The 15,017-nt window shown below is 39.2% G+C and overlaps 1 protein-coding gene and 1 long non-coding RNA gene across 2 annotated transcripts; both read right to left on the bottom strand.

The window, feature by feature from the left end:
* Positions 1–340: 340 nt before the first annotated feature.
* On the bottom strand, positions 341–1,180 carry LOC140815728 (uncharacterized). Its single transcript, XR_012114387.1, has 3 exons — positions 949–1,180; positions 712–870; positions 341–630 (listed from the first exon to the last, which is right to left on the bottom strand). It is a non-coding gene; the product is annotated as an uncharacterized lncRNA (long non-coding RNA).
* A 1,625-nt stretch (positions 1,181–2,805) lies between these two features.
* Positions 2,806–3,427, bottom strand: LOC140815391 (F-box/LRR-repeat protein At3g03030-like). The gene is made up of 2 exons (XM_073174517.1): positions 3,383–3,427; positions 2,806–3,252 (listed from the first exon to the last, which is right to left on the bottom strand). The coding sequence occupies exons 1-2, from the start codon at positions 3,425–3,427 to the stop codon at positions 2,806–2,808; spliced, it is 492 nt and encodes a 163-aa protein (XP_073030618.1).
* Between the last annotated feature and the right edge of the window lie 11,590 nt (positions 3,428–15,017).

Below are 15,017 nucleotides of genomic sequence, written 5' to 3'. Positions count from 1 at the left end.
GCTTTGCTCATATCTAGTTTGAGAGCTACATATCCTGTTTTTGCCTTCATATCAAAGTAAACTATATAATCATTGTTGCAGCACCGAAACCAAATGTGATATGTAAATCAATAAGCCAAACAATATATATTTGCAAGGTATGAGAAACAGTTTATAAGTGCACCGAGACAAGATAAAAACTAAAAACAAAGAACCGGAATATGATGATAAGAGTCATTTGAACAAAATTAATCAAATAATATGATGATAAGAGTCATTTGAACAAAATTAATCAACTAATAAAGTTGCAAGATGTTCAACGATTATCAAGGTTGAAACCAACTTTTAAAAGGTAATAATCTCAACATTTTCTGAAATGGCCTGCCCTTGCAACTTTTTGCGAATCCTCTCGCCATTCCATGCATCACTAACCGAACACATCCAACGTCTAGAATATATGCTGTAGGCTAAAGTATGTCGGGAGAGTATCAAACGTTTGAGGGAGGCAACAGTTTTAAGCATGTACAGAATAAAATTATACTCACTCCCCTTCTCCCTAAATCGTTTAAATTCCACTTGTTTCAATTGAGTGTTGCGCCCGACGACCATTCTCTTTTGTGCTTGTTTTAGATTAAATGTTGACCTTGCCACCTACATGCACAAGTATATATTCACAAAGTAAAACACATTATCATGGTGCAGCTAGCTAGATGATGTGTGATGAATAAATACCTTGGTTGAAAAGGTAAACTTGCGTAGAAGGGGGCAAGCATCCACGAATACAGCAACTTCTAGTAGATCGACATCATTGGAGTAATGTTCTAATATCAAAACTAAATGTATGAGGTTGCTAAGCTTGCTAACGGCTCGATCCAGTTTCCATCCCTGAGACTGGTGTAAAAAACGACTATATAAAACACTTCTCTAAGGAAATAAAGAATAGATAAATAGTTAAGACATTTCGCACACCTCAAAGAAGCTCGCTTGAGTAATAAAAACCATGGATTCAAGATGAGGCGGATCTTTGGCAATTTTTCCAAATACACGAGGAGTGACTTGTTTCTCACAGAACTCGATAATTAAAGTTTGTAGCAATGGTACATGAGAAAAGGACAATTTCAGCATACTTCGGCTGTTATATATTTCAAAATTGATCAGATTGATGGCAAACAAGTCTATCTCCTCGACAATTTCACACTGATATATCTTCAGACTCTTCAATTGCAGATCAAGGCCCCAGATTCGTAATTTGGAGGGGAGCTCACAATATCTCAAGCTCAACGATTGGAGGCTCGACCAATTGGATAACATGTGTGAGAACCGAGAATTTTCAATAATGTATTTAATAAAATTGTAAGAAAATTTTAAGAGTAGAGGATATTCTTGTTGGATTATTGTATTAAAATAAGATTTACATAATGGAGAATATTTGATATGGGAAATATGGAGATACTCTAGGATATACAATATTAAGTCATTAAGTTATGAATATCATGCAAATTTCGAAATTAGGGAGAATGATTGCAAGATTGGTAGGTCATACAAGGTGCAAGGAAAGAAGATAAATTAGTCCTTGAATATTCCTAAAAATTTAGGAATAAATCCCTCATCTTGGTAGCTAAATAACTCAATTGTGGGAAGAAAATTCTAAGCCAAAAACGTGAGATTGGGTGGTAAATTGGAAAGAAAATCAAGGGATTTTGATGCTTATCATACATGATTTAGGTGCCATATTAAGCTCTTCTCTCCTCCCTATAAATATGCCATCACCCTCACTCCACAACACACCCAATTTTCGAGATTCTAGGCTGCTGTTTTTCGAAAAATTCAGCAGCACTCCCTAGCCGAAATTCTGCCCGAAAATCGTCCAAGAAATTAAGCCGAAGTTCTGTCCGAAGGAGGAGCAAGGAGCGATCCAATTTTCGAGTTGAGCATCCACGTTTTTAGCAATTCAAAATACTGTAAGTGGGCTGTTTTAAAATTTATAATTTCGGTTTATGCATATGTGAGAAACTTTCGGTTTTCGGTTTAAAAATACGGTCGAGTACCGTCGTTTTGTCTATACGTTTTTACGAACTTTTGGTACGCTTATGCTTGACACTGTGAGGATTCCCTGAAAATGGGTGGAATTCCAACATATGGCCCTTAACAGTGGGATAGAACTGTTTTATGGCCTCGCCCCCTTAGAGGATTAAAACTTAGGGACTGACGTCAGTAAACCGTTAAAGGTGAAAAATCGCAGTGTTATTATGTTATGGAATTTACGTTACGATTATGAAAAGTATGATGTACGTTTATGATATGTTTCGAAAATGTTATTAAATTGGTTATGTAGTGTTCAAAGTCCCCCATTTACTGAGTATTCCCAAAATACTCACCCCCCTTACTCTCCCCTCCCAGATAAGCCCGAAGAACAGGTTGAGGATGAAGAGTCCGAGCAATTTTGGGGTTGGTGATCTGCCAGATTAGTAGTAGGCTTTATTTCGAATTTATGATTTAAGAATTGTAAGACGCTTCCGCATTATTTACTATTTCGTTGGATTTCGATATTGTAAAAACAATTGTTATTTCATTGAGATTATGATTTATAAACTGGTTTCGGTTTATACTGTGCTACGAAAGGCTTGTTGTTTCAATTGTGTGATTGTTAAACAACGCCGGTGTCAACTAACCCCAGTCTCGGGGCGTGACAACATGCACTTTACAGCCTCGGAAGTGAAAACGATATTATCCAATCGAAGAACTTGGAGAGAATTTCTATTTGGTATCAGAAAAGAACCGCCCCGCAGCCATAGATGTTTAACCGACGGAGCTTCGGTAAGAAAATCAGTAGAAAAAATTAACAGGATGGTCGAGCAGATAGTTAATGGAGCAAAATCCAATGGTAAGTTGTTCCACTCCCAATGTGCCAACAGAATTCATCCATTTCCTAAATGTGTCCAAAATGCATCCACGAAAACAACAAACCAATTCAAAGGACGTTACTTTAAAACCAGAGTGATGTTGCAAAAAGGTATCCACTCCTTGCGCAAACTTTCTTTGGATCTCCTCTTTCCGCGTAAGAGTAGGATGACAATATGAACCATGATGCAAATGAAATCTGACTTGGTTGATAAGGGTGTAAACATGCCTCCATCTCCTTGACAGGATGCTTGTCCTAACAGCAGCTCTGGTAGATAATTCCGAGACAATGTAACAGACGACATCGTCCGGTAATTGACTAATTCTATCTTCCCTCTCCTCAGCTTCAATATCAATATCAATGTCAAAACCCTGCAAATATAATAATAATAGTCAGTGTTGACAATTAAAATATAGTGAAGCTTATGCGATTGTAGAGTGGAAAAACTTAAGTTTATTGATATCAGAGATATGTATATATATATATGAATACATAACTAACTATCCACACAAGAAGGAACCTAAGCACACTTCTAGGACTCTCCATAACAACACCCTACGTATAGGAAAGACTCAACTAACTCCTTATGACTAGGAATACAACTGACTAGGAACATATCCGCAATTCTACACTCCCCCTCAAGCTGGACAGAAGATGCTTCGAAGATCCAGCTTGCTGCATAGTTCCTGGAAGTTAGGCCGTGGCAATGCCTTTGTGAGAATATCAGCAATTTGATGACGAGAAGGAACATAGATTAAGTCAATTGTTCCATTCTCAATCTTCTCGTTGATAAAGTGCCTGTCAATCTCAATGTGCTTTGTCCTATCGTGTTGCACTGGGTTCTTGGCGATACTTAATGCAGATTGGTTATCACACAGAATTTTGACAGCTTTGTGGGTACCAACCCCGAGTTCTTCAAGAATTCGCCTATGCCACATCCCCTCACATATTCCAAGTGCCAATGCTCTAAACTCCGCTTCTGCACTACTTCGGGATACCACGGACTGCTTCTTGCTGCGCCAGGAGACCAAGTTTCCCCATATGAAAGAGCAATGGCCTGATGTTGATCTTCTGTCAGTCTGGTCCCCTGCCCAATCGGCGTCTGTATACACTTCAACTGATCGGTTTGGACTCTTTTTGAACATCAGACGTATGCCAGGACTTCCCTTGAGATAGCGCAAAATCCGAAATACTGCTTCCATATGTTTCTCTGAGGGATCATTCATGAATCTGCTGACTAAACTGACTGAGAACCCGATGTCAGGACGTGTGTGTTGTGAGAACCCAAATTTTGGGAGTGCAATTTTTAAATATAGACATGTATAAGAATTTATTTTCGAGTTATAATAAATTCGAAAATATTAAATAATACATGGTATTTGAAATTCCAAGCCAACAAATACATGAAATTCAAATCTAGTGCAAATCATGTGTTAATTTCGAAATAAGACTGGATATCAATCAAATTTAGAAGAAAATATTGCATACAAGGAAGTTTTCTCAACAAGGAAGCATATCAATATTTATGGAATGGTTATCTCAAAATTTTGGAAAGATTATCCCATAATTATAGAAATTGTATCAATCTAATTATGGTAAGATTTTCACCTCACCGCTATAAATAGGAGGACCCTCCCATTCAAATTTCACACCATTCATGCAAGATTTTCGAAATTCTCTCTATACTCTCTTTGGAATTTTTGAAATTTGCTCTCCAAAATTCTTCACAAATCATCAAAATTCTTTCCAAAGTTCAGAAATTTGTTTCTCTCTCCCGGGTTCTCGGAATCCGATCTCCACCGTTCAAAATATGCTTCGGTATGTTTGGAACAACATATCCAAATTTCAGAAAAATCCAACGGTTAATTTTTCGTTTATAGCCTTCGCAAGAAAACTGCTCAGATTTTAGGCGGGAATTCAGCATACCTACGATTTTTCTGTAGGAACAGACCTAAAAGACTTCCAAACCCCATCTTCACCGTTCATAATTTATTTAACGTACTTGTGAACATACTGTAAAATTTTGAGTCCGATCCAACGGTGCAATAAAGCGCAGTGAATTTTTTTCAAGACGGCTGATTTTCCGGTAGATGTGATGCTGCGTCTTCGAGGGGTTGGTTGCATGATTCTTCTATATTTGCAGAGTTCTTCATGTTTTCTTCCAGTCTAAGGTAAGTGGGCTTGTTTTAAAGATTAAATCTCGTTATGCATATTATCTTATTCGTTTTTGAAAATACGGTCGAGTACATTCTTCTCCGACTCATTTCTTGGGTTGATTGTCATACGATTTTGAGCACTGTGAGGAGTCGACTGGATATGGGTGGGAATCCCAACCAAGACGTACCCTAACGCGGTGGGGGATGTAACCGCTATACGGCCTCGCCCCCTTAGAGGAGTAAAAATTAGGGACTGACGTCAGTAAACCATAAAAAGTAGATGAATCTCAGTGCTGGTAAATGTTATGCATGTGATATGAACGATGTTATGAAAGTCATGTGTTTCGAAATTTATGCATGTTGTTTTATTGTGCTCGATACGCCCCCACTTGCTGAGTATTTCCCAAAATACTCACCCCTTACTCTACCCTCCCCAGACAAGTCAGAAGAAGAAATAGAGAAGAAGAATCGAACACCAGTTTTTGGACTGATAGTGGACGCATGAAGAATTTTAATTAAGAAGATGGTATTGTGAGTTTTTAATTCAAGTTATAAACGCTTTCGCAGATTTTTGTCATTTTAAGAATCTACATTGTAAAGACAATCTTTTGATTGATTATGAGTAATAAACTGGTTTTGGTTTATACTGTACTACGAGGCTTGTTGTTTAGCAATTGTATGATTGTTGAATAACGCCGGTGTCGACTAACCCCCGGTCTCGGGGCGTGACATTTAAGTGGTATCAGAGCCGCCAGGTTCATAATCCAGTTGGGAAGAAAAAAAAATTTTGTCATATTATGGCAAAAGGCTGATGCAGTCCCCAATGACCAACGAGTAATATTATAACTTTGTTGTGAGGCGTGGTCCGAAAACAAGAAATTCCTTCATTCAGACCTCTGAAATCGCGTTTTTGCTATTTTAGGAAAGTTTCGTAGAACTCATAACTTTTCGTAGGAAACTCAGAATTTAATTCCGTCAACTGTTCTAGAATCTTCTCGACGTATTCTTTCTATTCATGGGTCAATGTCCAAAATTTGTACTTTTGGAAACTTTCTCGAAAAATCTCGTTCAACGTGTTTCTTGAACTACTCGTCGAATTTTTATGGAATTTTATTATGAGGACAATTCGTATTTATATTTATTTTTGGGAATATACCTATCAGAGATAAGTTGACTTAAGCTTCTGATTTAAGAGGAAATATTTGACTCGAGGATGATAAGTTATTTTTGAAAACTAATATGAGAAAAGTTAATGTAAGAATTATATATAAGTTTGGGTATTCCAATAGAGAAGTTGACTTTGCGGTAACAATTAACTGTGTAGGCACTAAGTTTGGGTTATTGAAATGTTAAGCGCTAACTTTAAATATGTAGGACCTTGAAATATCTTGTGAGACAATATCTTCATATTAAGAAATTTATATTATTTTGGGATAACAAGTAGGCTACGACCTTAAGTAAATAAAATAACTTATGAGATATTGATGAGTATCAAGGAAAGTATAGTACAATAAGTTTTGACTTTTATGGTATTAAGAATGATTCAAAGAGAATGAAATTCAATGAACTCCTTTGTATTAGAGCGTGATAGGGTCATGATGTTGATGAAAATAAGATTTAGAAAGAAAAAAATATTATTTGAGGTAACGACTAAGTTATAATTTTCGGGATTTTAGTCAATAAGCTATAGATCGATACTGAGTTAAGTTTCAATATTCTGTATGGGTTTTAAGTTTTGAGATAGTAATTGGGATAATTTAAAGATTAAAAAAAAATCAGTGTCAATTCGCATATATTTAGTGCTGACTTGATTCAACTCACTTCGGTAGATTTCGACGCCACCTTAGGGATAAATTGGTTATTTAAGAACCATGCAGGAGTAGATTGTCAGAGTAAGAATGTCAAACTCTGAATCCCGAACCAAAAAGAAATCGGGTACCATGGCAATGTCAAGGAACAGAAATACATTTTTCTGTTTCCCAGACTTGAAAAGCCATAATATTGGGCGAAGAAATTTACCTAGCAGTGGTAAATAAAGTGCAAGAAATAGATGAGCTCAAGAATTAGATGAGCTGAAGTTGGAGGATATTCCAGTACTACGAAAATTTTCAGACGTTTTTCCAGAAAGGCTTCTTGGAATGTTCTCGGACTAAGAAGTAGAGTTCGAGATAAATTTGGTACCAGTGATGCATTAATCTCCAATACACTGTACTGAATGGCTCCAGATGAACTCAAGGAGCTAAAAAAAAAAAAAAAAACAACTTCAAGAGTTGTTAGACAAAAAGCAGATAAGGACAAGTACATCCTCCTGGGGAGCTGCAGTCCTTTTTGTAAAGAGGAATGATGGAAGTATGAGATTGTGTATAGATTATAGAAAACTCTATAAGATCACAATCAAGAATAAGTATCTTTTTTCAATAATAGGCGGTCTTTTCGATCAATGTAAAGGAGCTACGATATTCTCCAAGCTTGGCCTAAGGACATGCTATCATCAGCTAAAGGCCAGAGCAGCAGACACACCAATGTCAGCATTCAGAATAAATTCATGTAAGATCGAAATCAGGAATATTAGTGGAACTAAGAAAGTAGAGGTAATTCTAGATTAGCCGAAACATAAGAATGCAACCGAAATTAGAAGCTTCTCTGGATTACAGGCTATTAGCTGAAATTCGTCGATGACTTCTCTTCAGTAGTCGCATCATTCATGAGACACGCACAAAAGAATTATGAATTCAACTGAAGAGAAATATGTGAAAAAGCTTTCAAACATTAAAGGAGAAGCTAGCATCTACACCAATGTTGTTATTATCTACTGAGGACAAGGATTTTACCATCTACAGCGAACCATCAAAAGAAGATCTTAGAGGCGTACTCATGAAAGACATGCTAGTCAACTAAAGCCGCATGAGCAAAACTACCCTACTCACGATCTCGAGTTGGCAGCAGTGATTTTTGCTTTGAAAATTTGGAGATGCTATCTCTACGATGCCAAGTGTGAAATATTCACTCACTGGCCACCAAGTCTCGAACAATTGTTCATTCAAAAAGAATTAAAAATGAGACAAAGACGGTGGATAGAGTTACTCAAAAAAAAGTGACTTGACAATAAGCTACCACGCCAGCAAAGCAAATAAGGTAGCCAATGCTTTGAGTCAAACATGGGTAAGATAACCCTAGCATCCCTCTCCGTGCAACCATGTCTTCGAGAAGCAGTCAAGCTAAATCAGAGTCGAGACACGACACTAGAGATGTTCAAAGAACAAGTCAAGGAAATAAAGTTGTCAGATTTTCAAGTGGATCCAGACGGAATCCTAGGGATGAGAGGACGATTGTGTGTGCCAGACATCGACATTCTTCGATAAGAAGTTATGTAAGAGGCACATAAGTCAACATTCTAGATCTATACCGTCAGTACAAAGATGTATAGGGATTTGAAAGAAAATTTCTGGCGAAGCAAGATGAAATAGATGTCGATGAGTTTATATTTAAGTGACAAGTATGCCAACAAGTGAAAGTCGAGTATCAGCGATTGGAAGGACTACTGCAACCGTTAGAATCCTAGAATGGAAATGAGAACATATTTTCATGGATTTCGTCGTAGAATTGTCAAAGTCAATACAAAGTCACGACGGGGTACGTATAATCGTAGACAGACTCATAAAATCTGCGTACTTTCTACTCGTCCGAAGGAATTATAATATTGACAAGTTGGCTACTCTATACATGGATAACATTATACGGCTACATAAAGTCCCTACAATCATAATGTCGGATAGAGATCTAAGATTTGTGTCACGTTTGTGGTAGAGCTTTCAAAATTCCATGAAAGCAAAAGTTACTCTTAGTACGGCTTATCGCCCTTAAAATGATGGTCAAACTGAGAGAATGATTCAAACCCTAGAGTGTTTGATAAGGGCACGTGCCATAGACTTCAGTAGTAATTGAAATAAACATATACCACCGATAGAGTTATCTTACAATAATAGTTATCGCAACAATATTGGAATGACTCCATTTGAAGTCTTTTATGGACGAAAGTATCGATCAACACTATACTAGGACAAAATAGTGAAGATAGCCATAGCTGTGCCAGAACTAATCCAAGAGACAATGGAAAAGTGGCAATCATCAGAGACAGACTCAAGGCTGCATAGACCAGCAAAAGAGTTAGTTTGATCTTGAAAGGGGACCAATGGATCTTGAAAGGAGACCAATGGAATTCACACTGGGTGAAAAAGCTTATATATGGGTCTCACTAATGAAAGAATCATTAGATTCAGTAAAGTTGAAAAAGTGAATCATCGGTACATAGGAATATTCAAAATTCTGGGAAGATTGGCAGATTGGCTTACAAAATAGCATTGCCACCAGATATATATAGAATCTACAATGTATCCCGCAAGTCCAAACTAATAAAATACATCCCGAACCCAAGTCATGTTGTGGAAATTAAACCGCTCACGATCAAAGGTAACTTGGGGAAAGAGCTGAAATATAAAGATGTCTATATTCATATTATGGACACCAAGGACCAAGTACTGAGACGACGTATCATTCCTTGAGTCAAGGTGCTATGGTCAAACCATACATAATGAGAAAACTACTTGGGAGTTTGAAGAGAAAATGTGCAAGTAATATCTCTATCTTTTCAAAAGCCAAGTCGACTCAAGTTTCGAGGACGAAACTTCAAATAAGGAGGGAGGGATGTGAGAACCCAAATTTTGGGAGTGCAATTTTTAAATATAGACATGTATAAGAATTTATTTTCGAGTTATAATAAATTCGAAAATATTAAATAATACATGGTATTTGAAATTCCAAGCCAACAAATACATGAAATTCAAATCTAGTGCAAATCATGTGTTAATTTCGAAATAAGACTGGATATCAATCAAATTTAGAAGAAAATATTGCATACAAGGAAGTTTTCTCAACAAGGAAGCATATCAATATTTATGGAATGGTTATCTCAAAATTTTGGAAAGATTATCCCATAATTATAGAAAGTGTATCAATCTAATTATGGTAAGATTTTCACCTCACCACTATAAATAGGAGGACCCTCCCATTCAAATTTCACACCATTCATGCAAGATTTTCGAAATTCTCTCTATACTCTCTTTGGAATTTTCGAAATTTGCTCTCCAAAATTCTTCACAAATCATCAAAATTCTTTCCAAAGTTCAGAAATTCGTTTCTCTCTCCCGGGTGCTCGGAATCCGATCTCCACCGTTCAAAATATGCTTCGGTATGTTTGGAATAACATATCCAAATTTCAGAAAAATCCAACGGTTAATTTTTCGTCTATAGCCTTCGCAAGAAAACTGCTCAGATTTTAGGCGGGAATTCAGCATACCTACGATTTTTCTGTAGGAACAGACCTAAAAGACTTCCAACCCGATCTTCACCGTTCATAATTTATTTAACGTACTTGTGAACGTACTGTAAAATTTTGAGTCCGATCCAACGGTGCAATAAAGCGCAGTGAATTTTTTTCAAAACGGCTGATTTTCCGGTAGATGTGATGCTGCGTCTTCGAGGGGCTGGTTGCATGATTCTTCTATATTTGCAGAGTTCTTCATGTTTTCTTCCAGTCTAAGGTAAGTGGGCTTGTTTTAAAGATTAAATCTCGTTATGCATATTATCTTATTCGTTTTTGAAAATACGGTCGAGTACATTCTTCTCCGACTCATTTCTTGGGTTGATTGTCATACGATTTTGAGCACTGTGAGGAGTCGACTGGATATGGGTGGGAATCCCAACCAAGACGTACCCTTACGCGGTGGGGGATGTAACCGCTATACGGCCTCGCCCCCTTAGAGGAGTAAAAATTAGGGACTGACGTCAGTAAACCATAAAAAGTAGATGAATCTCAGTGCTGGTAAATGTTATGCATGTGATATGAACGATGTTATGAAAGTCATGTGTTTCGAAATTTATGCATGTTGTTTTATTGTGCTCGATACGCCCCCACTTGCTGAGTATTTCCCAAAATACTCACCCCTTACTCTACCCTCCCCAGACAAGTCAGAAGAAGAAATAGAGAAAGAAGAATCGAACACCAGTTTTTGGACTGATAGTGGACGCATGAAGAATTTTAATTAAGAAGATGGTATTGTGAGTTTTTAATTCAAGTTATAAACGCTTCCGCAGATTTTTGTCATTTTAAGAATCTACATTGTAAAGACAATCTTTTGATTGATTATGAGTAATAAACTGGTTTTGGTTTATACTGTACTACGAGGCTTGTTGTTTAGCAATTGTATGATTGTTGAATAACGCCGGTGTCGACTAACCCCCGGTCTCGGGGCGTGACATGTGTGCCAAATAGATTAATCTCCCTACTAAGCGTTGGTACTTTCCACGATCAGCAGCCGATTCGTTGCCTCGAGCTACAAGTTTTATGTTAGAATCCATGGGCGTTTCGACTGGCTTGCACTCAATCATGCCGGTATCCTTGAGCAGGTCGAGGACGTACTTCCTTTGAGTGACTGAGATGTGGTCCTTTGATCGCCCTATCTCGATTCTGAGGAAATACCTCATGAAGCCGAGGTCTTTAATTTCAAACTCGGTTGAGAGGAGCTGTTTTAACCGACTGATTTCTTCCTTGTCGTCTCCAGTAATTACCATATCATCTACGTAAACACTCAATACAGCACACTTACCATCTGTAGCATGCTTTGTAAAGAGTGTGTGATCAGCTTGGCACTGCTTGTATTGGTGTGACTTGAGAACACGGGAGAATCGATCAAACCAAGCTCTCGGTGACTGCTTCAATCCATATAATGATCGTTTAAGCTTGCACACTTTATTTCTTGTTGAGCTGTCTCTGAACCCCTCTGGAATATCCATATAAACCTCTTCTTTGAGCTGTCCGTTCAAGAAGGCGTTTTTCACATCGAGTTGTAACAGCGGCCAATCAAGGTTAACTGCCATAGATAGTAGAATTCGTATGGTGTTCAGCTTGGCTACAGGTGCGAAAGTCTCCTGATAGTCGACACCATAGGACTGTGTGTATCCTTTGGCAACCAATCTCGCCTTTAGTCTCTCCACTGTCCCATCTGGTTGGTGTTTGACTGAGAAAAGCCACCGACATCCTACCGTCCGTTTCCCTGCCGGAAGATCAGTAATCTCCCAGGTTCCGTTCTCTTCTAGTGCTCGGAATTCAGCATAGGTTGCCTCTCTCCAGTCTGCATCTCTGAGTGCTTCGTGTACTGTGTTTGGTATCTTCACCATATCTACCTTGGACAGATATGCCTGAAAATTTGCGGATAGGTCTCCATAGTAGATGAAGTCACTCATGGTGTATGGATTCCGAAGGCGAGGCTGTTTCCGCAAAGCTATAGGGACATCAAGGTCAGAAACTGAATGAGGAGAACTGTTACCTTGTTCGGGTGTGCTGGAATCTTCATTCGTGGAGGAGTCTTGACTGTCCTGACTTTGTGCACCTCTTGGATCTCCGGTTGTAATGGCATTTTCTGAGATTGGATGGATTTGATTTCTAATGGATGGCATATGATTTAGAGAAGGTGATTGAGGCGGGCACGGCTGAGGTTGTATGCTGGCTAGATCATCCCAAAACTGGGACTGAGATTGTGACTGATGTGACTGTGATTGTGACTGATTCTCCCCCTCAATCACAGTGCTTGAATAGAAGGGCTCTGATTCATGGAAGGTAACGTCCATAGAATTAAAGAATTTGTGTAGAGTGGGAGAGTAGCACTTGTACCCCTTTTGTCGTGGAGAGTAACCAAGAAAGATGCACTTGAATGATCGAGGGTCGAGTTTAGATTGATGATATTGGTGAACGAATGCGGTGCTACCAAAAATCTTTGGTTCGATGGTACTGATAAGGGATGTATTGGGGTAGTGATGGAGCAGTGTTTTGCAGGGCGTGCTGAACTTTAACACGCGGGAAGGCAAACGATTGATCAGATAGGTTGCAGTTAACACAGCTTCGCCCCAGAAATGTTTTGGGACATGGGAAGTGAACATAAGGGAGCGGGCAACCTCTAGAAGGTGTCGGTTTTTCCTTTCGGCGATGCCATTTTGTTGTGGTGTGTCATTACATTAACTAGTATGAACAATACCATGAGATGAGAAATATTCCCCTAAGACAGAGTTGAAATATTCACGAGCATTATCAGAGTGAAAGACTTGTATGCGTGCATCAAACTGTGTGTGAATCATGCTGTGAAAATTTTTAAACAATTGTCCCTGCCTCAGATTTATGCTTCATTAAGAAAACCCAACTAATGCGTGTGTGATCATCCACTAGTAATAAGAACCAGCGTGCACCAGATATATTAGACACTCTAGATGGCCCCCAAATATCACTATGAATTGTTGAAAATGATTGTGTAGGTTTATATGGTCTGGGTATGTAAGTGCTGCGTGTATGTTTGGAAAACTGACAAATATCACAGGTAAATAACGTTGCATCATTATTTGAAAATAATGAAGGAAACATGCGTCTCAGATACAAAAAATTCGGATGTCCAAGACGATAATGTAAAGACATAATATCATCAGATTTATTGGCCCTAAGAATAGTGGATGTAAACGGCTGAGAAACGGCAGAAGTGGCAGCGGAAGGTGTTGATGATGGTGTGGTGGATCGGATGATGTAGAGGCCTGCACAAAGTTCAGCACTGCCAATCGTCCTCTGGGAATTCAGATCCTGAAAAACACACATTTTAGAAGTGAACTTAATGAAACAGTGTAAATCCTCATTTAATTTCCTCACAGATAATAGGTTACAGTCTAGTTGAGGCACGAAAAACACAGACTTGAGTGTCATCTGTGGTGATATTCGAACTGTTCCTAGGCCAGCCACTCGAGCTCGGGAGCCATCAGCAATACAGACATAAATATCGCGAGAGCTAGGTGCATATGAGGAAAATAATGATCTGTTACCCGTCATGTGATCCGAAGCCCCCGAGTCCACAATCCATGGAATGGATACATGAGTGTGCAAGGGCAGTTTTGAGATTACCTTGCTGCGCTACATTCCCGGCGGCGCTGATGGGAGCCCCTGTGAACGAGCCTTGAGCTTGAGTGATGAGGTTGTGGAGGATACTGAGTTGGTCGGGGTTGAATTGAGAAGAGGTCGCAACGTTGACCCGAGGTTTCCAATTGGCCGGTTTGCCATGAATCTTCCAGCACGTCTCCCTCGTATGCCCGGGCTTACGGCAATGGTCACACCAAGGACGTGTCCGGGGTGGCTTGCCATCAGGCTCGGTGTTATCACAAGCAGGGAGAGCACTACCGTCATGCACACCGGGAGTATTGTGTCCGAGCATCACCTTGCGTCGACTCTCTTCACGTCGGACCTCAGAGACGGCTTCACGGATACTGGGTAGTGGTTTAATTGAGAGAATCCGGCCGCGCACGTCATCGAGTGACTTGTCCAATCCGAACAGGAATTTGAAGACCCGTTTGGTCTCAATGATCTTCCTGTGAGTCTCGCCATCAGTTGGGCATTTCCAGCTCGACGAGTCAAGGATATCAACCTTCTGCCAATAACGTGTGAGATTAGTGAAGTATGTTGTAACTGAGGATTCACCTTGTCGCAGATTATGTAGTGATTCCTCAATCTCAAACAACTCAGCAGTGTTGTCCCGGCATGAGAAAGTTTCCTGTGCAGCTTCCCAGATCTCTCGGGCCGAGTGAAACAGCAGGAAATTCTCACTGAGTTCAGGGTGCATTGAGTTGATAAGCCACGCCATAATCATCGAGTCATCAGCCTTCCAGATTCTGCCTTCAGACTCTGTTTTGCCCAGCAGTGGCACACTGTCGAACAGGTGGTCTTCTTTGCCTTTCCCTCGGATGAACATGAGCACAGAGGTGGACCATTGCAAATAATTGTGATCTGTCAGTTTGTGCGTTGTTATGGATAGGAGGGATAGGTCTTGGAAGGTGTTTCGTGGTTGACATGGGTTTGTGAGGGAGGAGGAGATTTTGTCGTTGGAGGAAGTGGG

This window comes from Primulina eburnea, chromosome 15, assembly GCF_022965805.1.
Source record: "Primulina eburnea isolate SZY01 chromosome 15, ASM2296580v1, whole genome shotgun sequence".
NCBI lineage: Eukaryota > Viridiplantae > Streptophyta > Magnoliopsida > Lamiales > Gesneriaceae > Primulina > Primulina eburnea.
This window is presented reverse-complemented; position numbering and strand designations above follow the sequence as displayed.

Coding starts and splice junctions, on each gene's coding strand:
- LOC140815391 (XM_073174517.1), bottom strand. CDS start 3,427: ATGGAGAGTCCTAGAAGTGTGCTTAGGTTCCTTCTTGTGTGGATA. Junction 3,253..3,382: donor GGTTCCTTCTTGTGTGGATA/GTTAGTTATGTA, acceptor TTATATTTGCAG/GGTTTTGACATTGATATTGA.